General features: G+C 32.7%; 2 protein-coding genes across 2 annotated transcripts; both read right to left on the bottom strand.

Moving 5' to 3' along the window:
- Window positions 1-8,966: 8,966 nt before the first annotated feature.
- Window positions 8,967-11,244, bottom strand: LOC146911796 (uncharacterized). Its single transcript, XM_085717869.1, has 2 exons — window positions 10,731-11,244; window positions 8,967-9,169 (listed from the first exon to the last, which is right to left on the bottom strand). Exons 1-2 carry the CDS (start codon window positions 11,228-11,230, stop codon window positions 9,112-9,114), a joined length of 558 nt encoding a protein of 185 aa, XP_085573995.1. The 5' UTR covers window positions 11,231-11,244; the 3' UTR covers window positions 8,967-9,111.
- Window positions 11,245-12,085: 841 nt separating this feature from the next.
- Window positions 12,086-16,514, bottom strand: RAD52-2 (cobalt ion-binding protein). The gene is made up of 4 exons (XM_085717868.1): window positions 16,019-16,514; window positions 15,689-15,726; window positions 15,528-15,619; window positions 12,086-12,570 (listed from the first exon to the last, which is right to left on the bottom strand). The coding sequence occupies exons 1-4, from the start codon at window positions 16,399-16,401 to the stop codon at window positions 12,418-12,420; spliced, it is 666 nt and encodes a 221-aa protein (XP_085573994.1). The 5' UTR covers window positions 16,402-16,514; the 3' UTR covers window positions 12,086-12,417.
- Window positions 16,515-17,107: the final 593 nt, after the last annotated feature.

Here is a 17,107-nt window from a genome sequence, read left to right as displayed (position 1 = left end):
TTTTTAAAATATTAAATTTTCATAATTTTTTTTAGCAGAGAATTGAAGATATCAAAGATAAAATATATGCATTGGTACGTGTGTCAGAGTCAACTAGGTCATCTAATATGGGACGGATGAAGTATTTTCTTTTTATGCATGCTTTAACGTAAAACTATGTTTCAAAAGTTTTTTGTCCTTATTATACCACTCTACTCCAAGTAGAGGGGTATTTAATTTTTTTTTAAAAAAAGGCCATATATACAACGCAAGTCCAGGTTGAGTGGTAGTAAAAAAATTCGAAAAAAAAAAAGGAAAATACCCCTCAACTTGGAGTAGAGGGGTACAATAAGGACAAAAATTTTGTCACTTTTTAGGGTATCCCGCAACTCCAAGTGGAGTGGTACCAGAAAGTTAGAAAAAATAGGGTATTTCTGCAATTTTCTGAAAAAGTAGGGTAATTTTGGATTTTTTGGCAAAAAGTAGGGCACAAATAAAAAAATTTCGACAATAGTAGTATTTAGGCTTAAATATGTTTTTCGTCCCTGCAAATAGGGGTCGCTTAAAATTTCGTCCTTGCAATCGCTAATCCTTTTTTTTTTGCCCCTGCAAAGTTTAATCACTTAAAATTTCGTCCCTTGACCAACTTAATCACTGCCACGTCATCTGTTTACCCATCCTCTTCTCAGACCAGTGCGAAAAGGCAAAAATACCCCTGTCTTCTTCCTCATTTTCCCTTTCTTCTTTCTTCCTCCTCTCCTCTCAGAAACAACAACATTGCCACTTAAAATTTCCTTCTGCAAAAAAATTGAAACAACAACAACAACAATTTCATGTCATCATCAATTCTTACGATTCTGAAACAACAACAATACTGAAACAACATCATCTGAATTTCATGTCACTCCCGACGATTGCCTCACCGCCAATCCTTCCCGACGACATCATCGCTGCCATCCTCCTCAGACTTCCCTTTCTTCATCCTCATCCTCTTCCTTTTCTTCATCAACGAAAGCCAGTCCCTTCATCTTCATTCTTCCCTCTCTTCTCCGATTCTGACAGTGAACTCCAACAAACACAACACGCGGTGGCTGTAGGGTGGACGCCGCGGTGGTTGTTCGTGTGAGAAACGATGTGATGGTGAATGATTCAGTTGGAAAATATGAGTTTCCTAAAGAGAATTTTTGTTCTAAATTGAGTTTCAGTTTGAATTTTGGTGACTTGAATTGGGAAATTTGAGACAGAAAATTGAAATTGGACATTGAAAATTGAAGGATTGAAAAACGAAAGAGAGGGAGTGGTTGGGTGGTGCTGAAACGGAAGAGAGGGAGAGGGAGAGGTAGAAGAAGATGGCTGCCACTTTGATGAGGAGGGGTATTTTGGTCCATTCCCATGCCCTTTTGCTGAGTCATTCAAGTGATTGGCCAATTAACAGCGCCACATCAGTAATCAGGTGACGTGGCAGTCATTAACCGGGTCAAGGGACGAAATTTTAAGTGATTAAACTTTGCAGGGGCAAAAAAAAAGGATTAGCGATTGCAGGGACGAAATTTTAAACGACACCCCTATTTGCAGGGACGAAAAGCATATTTAAGCCCAGTATTTAGGATCATCAGAATTCTCCTCAGCCAAATGAAGGTTATGCGAATGCAAAACTGATAAATGTGTAATATCTCAAGTCTACTAAAGAGTGAAACTTGTTAATTTGAAATTTTACCCGTGTTCTATATTCATAATGCCATAACCATAATTGAACTCGTGTTCCATGTTTATGTTTATAATGTCAGTATAAGCATTGTTTGCCTATATATTCCACACTTGTACATATTTCAGAATACACACAATCAATAAAAATACTTCAAATTTTTTTTTCTTATTTCGCTTTAATATTTTTTATTTTTTGTTACAATCTTTTTGTAAAAGAAATAGATTTTTTCCCCTATATGAGACTTAGAAATAGAATTTTTTTTGTTACAATCTTTAGGCTAAAAACTTATCATTCTTTTCGCATATTAGGGTACTGTTATTTTAAATTTCGAAAGTGGATTAGAAATTTAAGGTTCGGTCTAATCCCGTAAATTTTAAGGAAAATAGGATCTTATAATCTGAAATTCAATCACTAGATAAGTAAAACTTATCAAGTATTCCTTAAATTAAAGATCAAATTTTAATATTCATGATTGAGAATTTAATTTTAAATTTAATCTAGAATTGAAGATTTAACTATTAATTTAGAAATTTTTGTGTTAAAAATATTAACTAAAGAAAGAGTAAAAGAAATAAAAATATCATTAAGTTCAAATTAAAAAAATAAATATTAGTTAAATCATTTTTCCTCATTCTCATGTATTAAATATGATTCTTAGAGTCATGCATGTCAATAACCAAAAACACACTCAGCTAACTAACTACATGTGATATAACCAATATTTTTTGTCAAAAAAAAATGATATAACCAATATTTTTTTCTCAATAGAATCCACTGTCACAATTATTCATGTATTCAATATGACTATTGTAGTCATGCATGTAGTCATTCATGTTATATTGTAATGAATACTCCCTTCGATCCTTTTTATAAAAAATAAAACCTTCTAAATCATCGGAAACATCTTGAAATTTCATTTAATATTCATATAAATTTAATTTTTCCGTAAATATTCCTATATTAATTACTCTTCATTCCACCTATTTACTTACTTTGAACATTATCTTTCGTAATAAATAAGAACACAAATGAAATTAAACATCCAACACATTTAAAAATTTGGTCCATGTTTCTTATAAAAATGGACAAAAAAATTTCTTTTTTTTTGAAAGAAAAAAAATTAAATTTTTTATTCTTATAAAAAAGACTAGAAGGAATATTATATACATTAGAAAAAAAAATGATTGTCAATTCTAATCCCCCCCTTTTTTTAAGGAAAATCCCTATTATATTTACTAGTGGAAAGACGGACATTCACGTGTCTTACTTTCCACTATTTTTATTCCGTTAACATTTGTAAGTTATAAACAGTTTTTATTTTATGAAATTTTATTTTTGATTAAAGGTACAAATATGGATGTTTCTGACTTTCAAATTATAGCAAACCAAACAAACCATGTCTATCTATTTCAATGAGACCAATAATATAACGACTATAATATAAATTTTATTTTTTTAATGACACAAACAATAAACATTAATATAGAAAAACTTGTTTAATGATGTAATTGGAATAATGAAAAAATCCGTCCAAAGCCATCTATTCTCATTACATATAGTATAGATATAAATAAAAAGGACGCATTTTCAATTTGCACTACAATTTTTCTATTTATTGCAAAAATATAAATTGTTTTTCTATTTATTGCAAAAATATAAATTGGAAATGAAAAATATATTTACATGTACACAAAAAAAAAACGACAATGAACCAAATAGAGAAAATCGTGTATGACCGTGGAGGTATGAGATTTTTGTTAGAGTAGATTTTCTAATATATAATAATTAATATATTAAAGACTAAATTATATTTTAGATACCTTATTTTTACTTGTAAAAAAAAAAGATACCTTATTTTTATTTTAGATTTTGTTTTTGTTTTTATATAGTTTTTTTATTTTGTGAAGGTTTTTTTTTTTTTTTGACAAAAACAAACTTAACTCATTTCATTTCTAATAGTAGTTGTAATACAAGATGACATATAATCATGAACTTGGGAACTAGCATAAGATAATGACGCCATAACTAACAAGTGGGCAACATTATTTGTCTGTCTCCTAATGAAACTTATCTTAAAGTTTTGATGATTCATAAGTGAAGTTTTGCAAGTATTGAGAATCGTGCCAAACATGGAATTGGTGCTGAAGTTGCTAGAGATGCCGTCAACCACTTGCTTGCAATCAAGTTCGATAGACACCCTTGAAAACCTCATATTACCAAGCCACATTATTGCTTCTTTTAGACCTCTTGCTTCTGCTTCTGCGGGTTGTGGGAGACCTTTGTACCACGCTGTCTTCGCTTTAATGAACTCCCCTCGATCACCTCTTAGACACATACCGACCCCATAACATCCTTGATCCTTAAAAATTGCCGCATCAACATTGCACTTCACTTCCCCGGCTACTGGTCTAATCCACTTCTCCTGTCTGTGATCCGCCATTCCACTGTTGTGGTATGCTCCTTGTTCTCTCCTTCTTTGATTCACGCGGACCTGCTGCCATTGGATTAAGACATCGCATGCCATATTCACTGAAATACGCGGTTCTGTTTCGACGTTGTTCCATAACTTGTCGTTTCGCCGTTTCTACATGCACCAAAGGGTCATTACGAAATCAAAGAGTTGGTGGTGTTGTAGAGATTCTAGTAACCTGAAGAAAAGAGCTACAAAACCATCAGCTGTTTCAAAGTTATCTTGTATAATGTTCCAAAGGTCTACTGCACTCCAAACCTCCTCTAATTTTGCACATCCGAAAAAGACATGCCAGTCATTTTCATAGGAGCTATCAGAGTGCACACATCAATCACATACATTTTGTGAAGCTATATCATTGTGATTCTTTCTTTTAAAAATATGGTGTGGTGAGGATCATATCAATATACTTTATGAAATATGAGACATTTTAAAAGAGTATAAAATATAAAATTAATAATATTAGTTGTCAATTAATATAGTAACATGCTAAAAAAAACATTTAATCAATAAAATAAAAGAGCTATAGTATAGTTTAATTTTAGTATATAAATAATATGTCAGGAAATCGATTTTAAACTTTTGATTTTAGGAAATCGATTTTAGTATATCAATATACTTTTGATTATAACGATTGTTTTAATCATTAATGCAGAGAGTTTACAAAAGATATATTGCCTCAGCTTGTTTATCGAATGCCCTGCAAAATTTATGTGAGGGAAATTAATGTTTTTGACCGGTGATGAGGTAATTAGAGTAGCTAAAAAGATGTTTAACAACATGTTTGCTAAGTTTTTAGCATTAACTTGTGAGGCTAACGTTCCATTTGTGGAATTACCCAAGCAATTTAATATACCAAAATAAAATTTGGGAATTCAGCTGAAGCAGGTAATGTTTTTGGTGAAGTTGTTCATCCTCAGCCAGCAGTTGGCTCTTTGAATGCATCACATTTTCCTACTTCATTTAGAGCCCACTTCTCTGATGTTGTTCCCTTTGTGCATCAAACCTTTTTGCCCAACATTAAGACACCTGAAAAGTGAAAACTAACAGTCTCATTCAAAGCAGCACAATGCCATTAATAACTCAGTAAAGATCAGAATAATTAAAGGAATCCTGATCATATGTGGCATCTGATAAGCTTTCTGTTTCTATTGCTTAGGGGAGCCACTGCTACTCTACTTGCCTAGCGAATTTTAAGGTTTTATGTGTATTTTGATCAAATGCATGCATGAAAAGTAAGTGGAATGGATCAGAACTCTCCTCCTTGAAATTGCATAAATAGAACTCTTTGTTTCAATCCGCTAAGGGAGTCACACTACTCGCCTATCTGTCCATAGATCTAATTATGTTCACAACTCATAATCCATAACGCACTTGTCTTAGTTTTAACTGATATCTTACACTATCAGGGCCGGACCTTGGGGTGTGCAAACAGTAATGGAGTTGGGTCTCCCCACGGTATGGGCATCAACAAAAAAAATATAGCCTAGTAGTACTACTAAGTACCACCCCACTATTGATGATAGTGTTGTTTCTATTAATGATAATGCTATTCTTATTGATGATAATGTTGATGTTGATGTTATTCCTATTGATGATATTCATGTTGATAATGTTGATGCTATTCCTATTAAATAGAACATTGTTCTTTAAAAAAAAATACATTTTTATTTTATTACGGGTCTCTTTTAACATAAATAAGCTTTATAGATAAACTAGTCTTTATATATTATGTATCTCTTATCTATCAAATAACATATTTTCTTAAAATAATCGCTTAAATTTTATATTTTTAATTTTGTTTTTGACAAATTATAAATTCCACCATCATTATTTTGAACATAGATGATAAACATCGTAAATATTCCCTAAAAAAATCATAAATATTAATTATTTATTTGATCCTTTATTTCTTAATCTATTTTTTTGTATTTTTCTTCTTTTCCAGTCATTTATCTGTTAGCACATATGTATAAAAATAAAAAATAAACAAACATTTGTGCAAAATCAACAATACCTTGTTAAAAAATTAGAAATTAGCCAAGAACAACAGGTAGCGTCAGACGAATTTCCCTTAACTTAATGAACGTTAGGTTAACGCAAAACAAGCAAATGTGAGTTACTCAAATTTTCTGAAGTTATTACAGTCCACGAAGTTCACATAGGTGTTAGAATATTAGTCAATGTTCAGTGGAATAGAAGAAACGGAAAATTGTTTCGCACTTATAACGCCACTAATTGAATTAATTATTACTCCTTCCGTTTCAAAATACATGTCCAATGTGCACTATTCACTTGACTTACTTTGACCATACTTTTTAACTAATGTATAAATACAAATATTAGCATGTAAGATGTTGTTTGATTTGTCTCGACAAATATTTTCAAAATATTAAATTTTTATAATTTTTTACTTTAGATAATTAAAGATATTAATGGTCAAAATTGTACATTGGCATATGTGAAGTGGTTGACTTGGACATGTATTTTGAAACGGAGGGAGTAACATAGAGCACGGTATACGTCCATGCTACTCGGGCTTGGAATATTCTAAATTAATACTCTCCCGTCACATTTATAAGCAAAAAATTTTTTTTAGATGCATTGAATAATTAATGTATCCTGTCACATTTATAGGTTAGATACATTAATTATACAATACATCTAAAAAATTGTTTTTTACTTATAAATGTGACCGGTGGGACTTTTCACTTTCACTCCTTAGAATTCAACATTCATCATTTGATTGTTGCTTGCTTTCCAAATTCTCAAGGTCACGATACTTTGACTTATATATAAGTCTCAACACTTGTAAATTCTTCAAAATACACACACATTCAATCAAACGACTTATTTTCACAATTTTATCTTGTTTAAATTATTTCAGAGATATTTTAAGTTATTTAGTTGTAAAAAGTTGATCTTTTTAGTTTTTTCGTACCGTAAAGTAAAGTATTCAGCGTTTAAAAGTTATAATTAAATAACGTAAATGACTAACTTATTTTTTGAATAAACTTTTTTTTTGACAATTTTTTTTTTTGAATAAACTTAAACGACTAACTTATTACCAGCTTGTTTTTTTTGACATGCAATCTTTTCAGCAGAATGTGTACCAAAGAGACCGCGATACCAACTTGTTATAATTAAATTACTTAAAGACCTTTGATTTAATTTAACCTTTTATCTTTTATCTTTCTATCTTGCATTTTTAGTTGAGTAGCTCACAAAATTACTCAAGAGTGCGCTTAACATTCTTTGAAGTAGTTAAGGAACAAACTTAATGTCTCCGTGAGCATAGCTCAGTTGGCAGTGATCGGAGTTCGAATCTCGGACACCCCGCTTATTCACTTTATAAATTGAATTCTAGCCACTTGTTGTTTTTGGATTTCCAAACTGTTAAATTTGAATTTCCAAATTTCTATCATCTACCGAAGTTGTTACTAGGTTGAGTCACGACCAGGTCGCTCTCTTTAAGACGTTTCGTGGCACTACCCAAGGTTGTGCAAGGTAGACTATCAACCACGCCGCCTCCAGGATAAAACAAGCCCAGCTACAACTGTTCGATTAACTACTGCACTGTAGAAAAATCGTTCGAGAATTACACCCTCAAAATATGGCTCAATCGTTTGATCGAAGCCACTCGATACGGTACGTAACCGCTCTATTCGAAACCGTTCAAATTAATATGGTATTATTACCATTCTATTATGGTGCTGAGACCACTCAAATATGGTGTTACCACCATTCTAACTTCTCCAAAACATGAATATGGCACTACGACCACTCAAATATGGTGATACCACCATTTCTCTTTAAAATAATATATATATATATATACATACCGTTAAGATCATTCTTTAATATGATCTTAATAGTACTCTATATTCCGAAGAATCATATATTATCGAAGGGACTATGAACTTAAGACCAAGGGACTATGGTCTTAAGAACACTCTTAATACCGAAGGGACAGAAAGGAGTAGAAGCAGAAGAAACTTGTTAAAAACAAGTCGGAGGGAGAAGAGAGGAAAAAACACAGGAAGCATCGACTGTGAATTTTCGGTGTAAAGAATCAAATGGGGCGAGCTCTCCTTTTATAGGGAGAGTTTGTAACAAAAAACGAGTGACTTGGGGATTAAGTCTGCTTAATCCTTAAGCAAACGCGTTTTGTTTCTTAATTGGATATATCCGGAAGTTTCTGGATATGCTTTTGGATCGGGTCGGGTCGTAACAAATTTATTTGTTACGCGTAGCGCTTACGGATAATGATTAAATTAATTAATTAATTAATTTAACATTTTCAAGTGACAAAAAAATATATATTAATTTTTTTTTAAGCGTTCACCCGTTCACAAAATTGGGTACCCCAAGGGCACACCCTTGGAGGTCACTTTTCCCATATATAAACACTTACTAGTTGGGGTGACCGTTCAATGTGAGACATTTTTAAGTCACACCCACACACTAGTTTTTTTCATAGTGTTTTTCTTTCCAATTTTCTTCACTAGAATTAACTAGTGTTCCAACACCACTAGACTATTTGACAAAAAAAAAAAAAAAGAACCAATTTATTTTTTAGCACGTAATTGCTTGAAGAAAAATCAATCGCATCTCTTACAAGAATCGCAATAAGAGTTTTTTTTTTTTGTGGTGCCCGGGGTTTGAAACCCGGACCTTGCATATATTATTCATTGTCCTTACCAACTGACTTAAGCTCACGACCGCAATAAAAGTTATTGGCAGGTACTTCAACTAACTATCAAGTTGGATAATAATATTTAAACATAGAACTAGACATACTAACCGAAATTTGAAAGAATAAAATTAAAATAAAATATTTTTGTAAAAGAATCACAGTATGTAGAAAATGAAAGAAGTGCTCACATAAACATTACAAAGGTTTATTAATGTCGACTGCTTCCCTAAAGTTAATAATATCAATAGCAGTATAAACTCAAGGCACGTTGTCAGCACTGCTTATCAAATTACAGATATCTGAACATTCCACCAAACTGCACAAAAAATTACATAAGGTGAGCATCAATTGAAAGATAATAACTTGGTGCATTTTTTTTGGTAATTTTGAGACTTAATCTCCTGTAGGTAAATAGTTATACAATAATCCAAAAAATAAGCAATTCATATTCTAAGTTTGAATTCGAATCCAAAGAATCAAAATAAGCAACTTTGCTACACTAATTTATCATCTATGACTGTGTATATCTTTTTCTTCTAACGTAGGCCAAAAGACCTTTCACTTAGTAGATAAGCAACTTTGCTGCACCCTTTTTTTAATTCATTAATCTGGACGTGAAAAAAAAAATGATTTTTTTGTTTGTTTATGTTCAGATTGATGAATTCAAAGGGTGCAGTTTTAAAGAAAACGATAAGGGGGCAAAAATAGCTCGCATGAAGTAGTGAGTTTTAATTTTGTTGGCTGATATATAACTCTGTATCAAAGTGGATTTGGGGTGCCTTCAAGATAGAGACACCATTTAAATATGAATTTGAGCTGGGAAGTAGGAGTTCTTTGTGGTGGAGAGACTAGGTGAAAACTAGTGTGAGAGGACTATTTATTAGTGGTTTCGTGATGTGGTTAGAAGAAAATTGGGAGATGGAAAAAGTATTTCATTTTGGCATGATCTGTGGGTTGGTTGGTTTCCTCTTGAGGATGTCTTTCTTAGATTGTTTTCAGATACTGTTGTTAAAGAGGCCAGCACGGCGGATATGGGTGTTGATGGTCATTTGGTATGGAGTTGGTGGTGGAGGAGGTCGTTATTTGCATGAGAAGAAGAAGTTGTCAATAATGAATTGAAAGTTAATGTTGCCGGTGTTGAACAATGTTGGGGAATTCTAAGTCATTTCTTGTTATAAACACTTGGTTTCACTTATAAATGTTCAATCTAGTGATCAATTTTGACAAAGGCTTTGGAAAAGTTATGAAAGATTGATGTTCTGTATAAGGCCAAGGTTTTGGTTTCGAGATTACATCAAGGAAGACTAGCAACTAAAGAGGCTTTCGCTAGCAGAGGGGGTAATGCCTACCTTTCATGATATGTCTTATGTTTGTAGCTCAAGTGATATTGAGTCTAGTAACCATCTCTTCTTCTCTTGTCCTTTCTCTTATAATGCATGGCCTGCCATAATTGGACGGATATTCAAAAGGTGTAAACCATGAAGGTGTTCAACATCTCTTCTTGCATGCAAACTCGGTCTTACATAAGCGTTTGAAGAGAACCGGCTTTCTTTTTTGGGTGGCCGTGGTTTGGTGTCTTTGGTTGGCCACAAAGTTATTTTTCAAGAAGGGGTTGCGAATTGCAATTTGACGATCTCTCAAATTAAAATGGTGTCTTGGGGATGGTTTGTTGGTGAAGGCTGGTAGGAAATCTACTTTTGTGTATTCAGTTTAATTGTCCTCTATGATGTCTATCTAGTTGCCAGTTGGAACTTCAAAATAAATTGATGTATGCACTTTGAGTCAATAGTATGTCAACAAATTCATGTACTATATCGATTCTTTATCAAAAGCAAATTAAAAATAAATTATAGCAAAAAGTTAAGGCAAATATTTACCAGTAATGACGAGATCGAAAACCTTGTTTGAAAACAACGAGTGGTCCTATGATGTTAAGAGGGCCTTCACCAGGAGAGCCATCACCACCTCTGATGCAAGTAGTGACACACTTACCTGTGCATGATTCTGCTTTCCTTGACTTTGGTTTCTGTATTTTAGGTTTCTTGCAATCTTGAGCTGTTTTGCACTCACCTGATAGAGTTTGAGGTATGTTTGATAAAGTCTCTTCTTGTTCATCATATGTTGCTGCATCAACTGTTGCAATTGATGCTATTACCACAGCAGTTGTGAGAAAGGTAGCAAGTGTAACACTGTATTTGTTGCATACTCTTTTGACATTACTCTCACTCTGCAGGGATTTACAAGTGATGATGATGCTTCTTCTACTTGAATTGTTGTTCTTGCTGTGCCAATTCCTCTCACTTTGAAAACCTCCAACATGTAGGAATGGCATGGAGGATCCATAGTGTGGCAATAAACTTGAGCCACAAATTAACATTATCTTTCTCTATTGTCCCTTCATTCATACATTTAAAGTTTATATGCTTAATAGGGACCACAACCACCACTTCAACAATCTGTGACTGTGTCGTATAATGAAATAAATATTGACATTATAAGAGAGAAAAGAGAAAATAGTACGTGTTAATTCTACCTCCTTGCCTTCTAAATTTTATTGCTAAAGCATTGGTGAAAACTAAGAAAAAGAGTATTCCAGTGATAAACTTCGTACTAGTACTTTTAAAGTTTGGGAGATGAATATAACTCCCAATTGAATTTGGAGATGAATGATTCGATAGGTTATGTTCATAGAAAGAAATTTATTTCTTCTTTAAAAAAAAAAAGAAAGAAATTTATTTCTATTTACATTTTCTAAAATATATGCTAATTTAAATAAGATTGAATAGGCGCATAAGTACAACATTGATATCTAGCGATTAGGGTTCAAACTCCAATGTACGACTCTTGAAATTATTTGTTCTAATGAACAAAACATCAAGAGATGACACATTTCTAAAAATAATAAAAGCAGCTCTTTTTGAGTTTTCATTGTAAAAAAATAAAATTAACAATTGTTCGCTTAAAAGTCTATTATCTTTTTTTGAGAGCAAGTCTATTATCTTTTTGTTAACATTTAAATTAACTCAAACTTTAGAAAAAATAATAAAATAGAAAATGTTTTCACAAAAAACAAAACCTAAGGTAGAGTTTTTTATTTTTGTTGTGAGATTATGTATTTTGCAAAAGCCATTTTTTAAAAAAATCTTCCTCCGTATATGATAACAATTTAACCATATTCTTGATTATCAAAAAAATTAATACATAAATTAAGAGTTTTGGTATACCATCTACCTAAACAAATTCACAAATATTTCATACTCAGATTCAAAACATATAAACAACACCTTGTAGTAGTCTTTATGGTAAAAAGGGTATTCCCTTTACACTACAAAAAGCAAATGAAATTATTCATTTTCACATCAATTTAAGGTTTATGCTACTCTAACTTTGGAAACATAAAGCCAAAAGAGTAACATGCTTTCAAATAAGCATTTGGATTCATACAAAACAAAGATATGGCTTCTAGTTTTCCATAACATTACTTGACCAGAGTCTAACCGCCGCCTTTTGCCCACTTCTATTTATATCAGTTTAGACACAGCAAACAAAACAAAATATCGGTTCTTACATACTGGTTGTTTGATCATCATGATACAAATACAAACCAAGACCAAACCGCGCACATGCTTTACAGAAAGCATTTTCCTCCGCTGCTGAAACTGGATCACTAATGGAGCCATCAGTAGTTGATATTGTGCCGGTTGACTCACGATAGGCCTGCCATCAACAAAGAAAGTTAGTCATTTTGGACATTTAGAATTAGATAGTTGTTCTATATTTCATTTTGTAATTTCAACTAGTATAGTACTAGTGCCTTTGCATTCGTTCTCAGATATGTTTTAAAGAGCTCATATATATAATAAGTATGCACTTAGAATCAAACATAGGTGATAAATTCCGTGGATTTTTGGCTTGAATAGTGCAAAAGGTAATGCGCTATTAAACTTAAATCAATATTACTCTGGATTTAGATTTAAGGTGCAAATATAGACATGACAAGCTTCTGACACGATTAGTGGCATATATAAAAGGTGATACAACATAAGAAGCATGACAGCCTACCAAAATCATATTGGACATTTTCCAAATTATATTCAATTCAATGTAATAATGTTCAAAGGCTAATTTGCACAAAATGTGGTTAGAGAGAAAAAGGACAGAAGGAGAATAGAGGTGGCAAATATGAATGAATGCATTAGAAGTAAAATAGGACGCTGCCCTTTAATTCATCTATAATTTCAAGGAGTAGAGTACCAGTGATTTTGCGGCCACGTTCATTTTTCATTTTATTATTTTTTTGCTATTGGCCTAGTGGCAGGGGGTGGGGTGCTGTGGGTTCGAACCGACACTCAAGTCCTAGTAGTGGTAACCACTACACTACAACAACACGAGGGACTAAAAAATTGTTGATAATTTAAGAGAGTTTTGGCCTTGAATAGTGTTAGAAGGCAGTGCACTGTCAGACTTAATAATCTGACTCTGATTTTAGATTAAGGGTACTGCAAGTATAGACATCACATGACAAACTTTTGATAAGGTTAGTGGCATTATATAAATGGCATAAAAGTTGATACAATATCAGTCAAAAACATAACATGCACGTCTAGATCATATTGAATCTAATAATAATAGAAGCTTTAAATCAGAATGAGGGGTTGTTTAGAAGATTACATATCTACCAATAAGTTGAGCCAATGCAAGTTTATTTAACATGATAACAATATTCAAAGTTCATTTTGTAATTTCAACAAGTAATAGAGTTGATATATAAATTAAATATCCACTTAGAATCAAACATAGGTGAAAAGTTCTGTCATTTTTCGGCTTGAGTAGTGTAGAAGGTAATGCACTATTAGACTAAAATCAACCTGACTCTGGATTTAAATTCAGGGCACAGAAAATGTTTTTGATAAGATTAGTGGCACATATAAAAGGTCATACAATATGAGAAGCATGACAGCCCACCTAGATCCTTTTGAGCCTTTGGCAAATTATATTCTATTCACGTAGTAAGAACAAAAGCTTTAAATCATAATGAGAAATGGTATTTGTACAACTATTTTGTGACAACTTTCTCTCTCACACTCACATTGTGTTCTTACTCTCTCTTCCTATTTCTATCTATTGTTTTGGACCAATAAGAAGAGAGAAAAATAAGGCTGTCCCAAAAGTTGTCACAAAATAGTTGTACAAATATCATTACTCAATCATAATAACGGTTCGTTAAGAAGATTACATATCCTCCAATTCCAATAAGTTCAGAAAGTGCAATGCAAGTTTAAAATCATAATAATGTTCAAAGTCCAATTTGCACAGAATGTATTTTAGAAGGAAAAAAACAGAAGAATAGAGGTGGCAAGTACTCCCTCCGGTCACATTTATAAGCAAAAATTGACTTTTTAGGTACATTGAATAATTAATGTATCCGGCCACGTTTATGGGTTAGATACATTAATTATTGAATGTACCTAAAAAGTTGTTTTTTGCTTATAAATGTAACCGGAGGGAGTATGAATGAATGCATTAGAAGTTAGAAGGAAGATTTCACATAGTTCATTTTATAATATCAATTAGTAGATTATTAGCGATTTCACACGGGCCACATTCTTTCACACATGCTTTGAAAGAGTTGATATATAGATTACAATATTGACTTAGAATCAAACATCTACATAGTTGATATTTGAGGTTTTGGGATTAAATAGTGTAGATGGTAGTGCATCATCAGACTTAAATCTGACTCCGAATTTAAATGTAGGGTCCAATAACAGACATAACAAACTTTTGACAAGATTGCTAGCATATATAATGGCATAGAAGCCGATACAATATCACTCAGAAGCATAATATACCCGCCTAGATCATATTAAATCTAACGAGAACAGAAATTTCAAATCAGAACGATGGGTTGTTCATAAGATTACACATCCTCCAGCGACAAGTTGAGCCAATGCAAGTATATTTAACATAATAACGATATTCAAAGTCCAATATGCAGGTAATGTGGTTCAGAAGAAAAAAGGAGAGAACAACAACAATAGAGGTAGCAAATATGAATGAATGGAATAGTAGAAAGTTAGGGTGAGTGCACTATCAAACTTAATCAATCTGACTCTGAATTTAGATTTTGAGTACAAGTACAGACATAATAAACTTTTGATCAGATTACTAGCATATATAATTGTTGGAAATTCCGCCTTCATTGCGGCCCGTCCCTAGCCGCCTAACTGTGGCATTTGGGTTGCCTTCATTGCAGCCTCCAACACCTTCATTGTGTTGGGTGTGAAGTGGTGGATTTAGTTGGCCTATATAATGTTTATAAAGTTAGGGCAGCCCTCAACTTACAAACCAGTTTGGTAAGGTTGAGTTATGCTCAACCAAAATTCTAAGAATAATGGCATAAAAGCTGATACAATATCACTCAGAAGCATAACATGTCCACCTAGATCATATTGAATCTGATAAGAACATCAGATTTAAATGATAATAATGGGTTGTTCAAAACATTATCCTCCAGCAATGAGTTGAGCCAATGCGAGTTTATTTAACATGATAACAATATTCTAAGTTCAATATCCACATAATGTGTTTTAGAAGCAAAAAGGACAGAACAACAACAATAGAGATGGCAAATATGAATGAATAAACATGATAGATTAGATGAGGGTAGGTACCTCTCCATCAGATCCGCGTACAGTAAGACGGTATACAACAGTTACAGTTCCATTATCAGAGAAAATAACATCACGTATCTCTCCACACCATCCTACAAAAACATATTTCAAATTCAAAACTATCTAAATTCAAAAACACTTTGCAATTTGCAAACACGCACCTGGAGCATAGAAGCTTAACATCCTATTAGCATGATACCTATCAAAGAACAAGCAGATAAATTGAAAGTAAAATTAGATCATAAAAAATAATAATGATCTACGAAGTACTGACACAGACAATACAAGACACAGAAAAGCGTATTTATTTGCATAACCAAGCTCTTTTACATAACCTCGAAAATAAGCCAATCAAAGGGAGCCATAATTGAACTTAATCACATGAATATGTTGTTTAGTTGTGAGATATCAAGCATAGTCTCCGATCAGAAATGTCGGTGCTTACAGAGACAATATAAATAATAATAGAAAGTAATGAAGAAAGTACTGACCAGGGGATGAAGGTGGAAGAAGAAGCGGAGGAATTAGGATCGGTGGGAGGTTTAACGAGAGTATCAGGGATTCGCTTATTAAGGTCTCTAAGAATCTCAGCTAAAGGACGAGTAATGGTGGAAGATGAATTTGAGAATGAAAATGAATCGTCCAAAGGTACAACATAATTTGAATTCGATACTACTCCTCCTACACCTCCTCCTTTCTTTCCATCACTGCTGCTGCTGCTGCTGCTACTGCGTTCAATAGAACACTTGATGACACCAATACTTCTCGTCTTTCTTGTAAACCATATTGATGATGGTTCAATTGAGATTTCTTTGTAGAAAGAAGATGAAGAAGAAGAAGTGAATGGAATTGTTTTGCAAACTGAAAATGCCATCACCACCAAGCACCCAAATCTAGAAAATTCGTTGAGGGGTTATGTAGAGGAAGGAAGGAAGGAGAGAGTCAGGGGTTGGTGAGAGAAGATGAATGAATGAATGGAATGAACACGACAGACGGGGTGAGAAGGGGTTGGTGGGTAAGGTAAGTGAAGGGAAAGGATACTAACAATTACTCCCTCCGTTCCTTTTTAAGTGTCTCTTTTGGAGAAATTTTTTGTTCCTATTTAACTGTCACTTTCAAAGTTCAATGCAACATTAAATGTTGTTTTACCAATATTATCCTTGGTTATTTATTGCGGAGAGAGAAATATATCAAATGAGATGTTAAATGAATAAGGTCATTATAGTAAAAGTATAACTTATTGCATCAAAAGTAGTAACAATTATTGATTGTCTTGGTTTGTGTAAAATGTCAAAAAGTGACAATTAAAAAGGAACGGAGATAAGAGGGGTGCGATTAATAGTAAGAGAAATGATATTTATAAAATGACTAATGATATATGAACATCTAAAAATCAATAACTTTTGGACAATCTATATAAAAATACATCAATTATAACTATTGATGTGATTATAGGATAGAGAAACAACTAATTAAAAAATGATATAGTATCTATACAGTATAAATATTCGATGTAGGACATTGTCGATATATCATTTCTCTTATAAAATTATTTGTGACAATTATTTTAATAACTTTAT

Source organism: Medicago sativa, chromosome 6, assembly GCF_051527215.1.
Source record: "Medicago sativa cultivar Bolivia chromosome 6, Bolivia_mono, whole genome shotgun sequence".
NCBI classification, from domain to species: Eukaryota; Viridiplantae; Streptophyta; class Magnoliopsida; order Fabales; family Fabaceae; genus Medicago; species Medicago sativa.
This window is presented reverse-complemented; position numbering and strand designations above follow the sequence as displayed.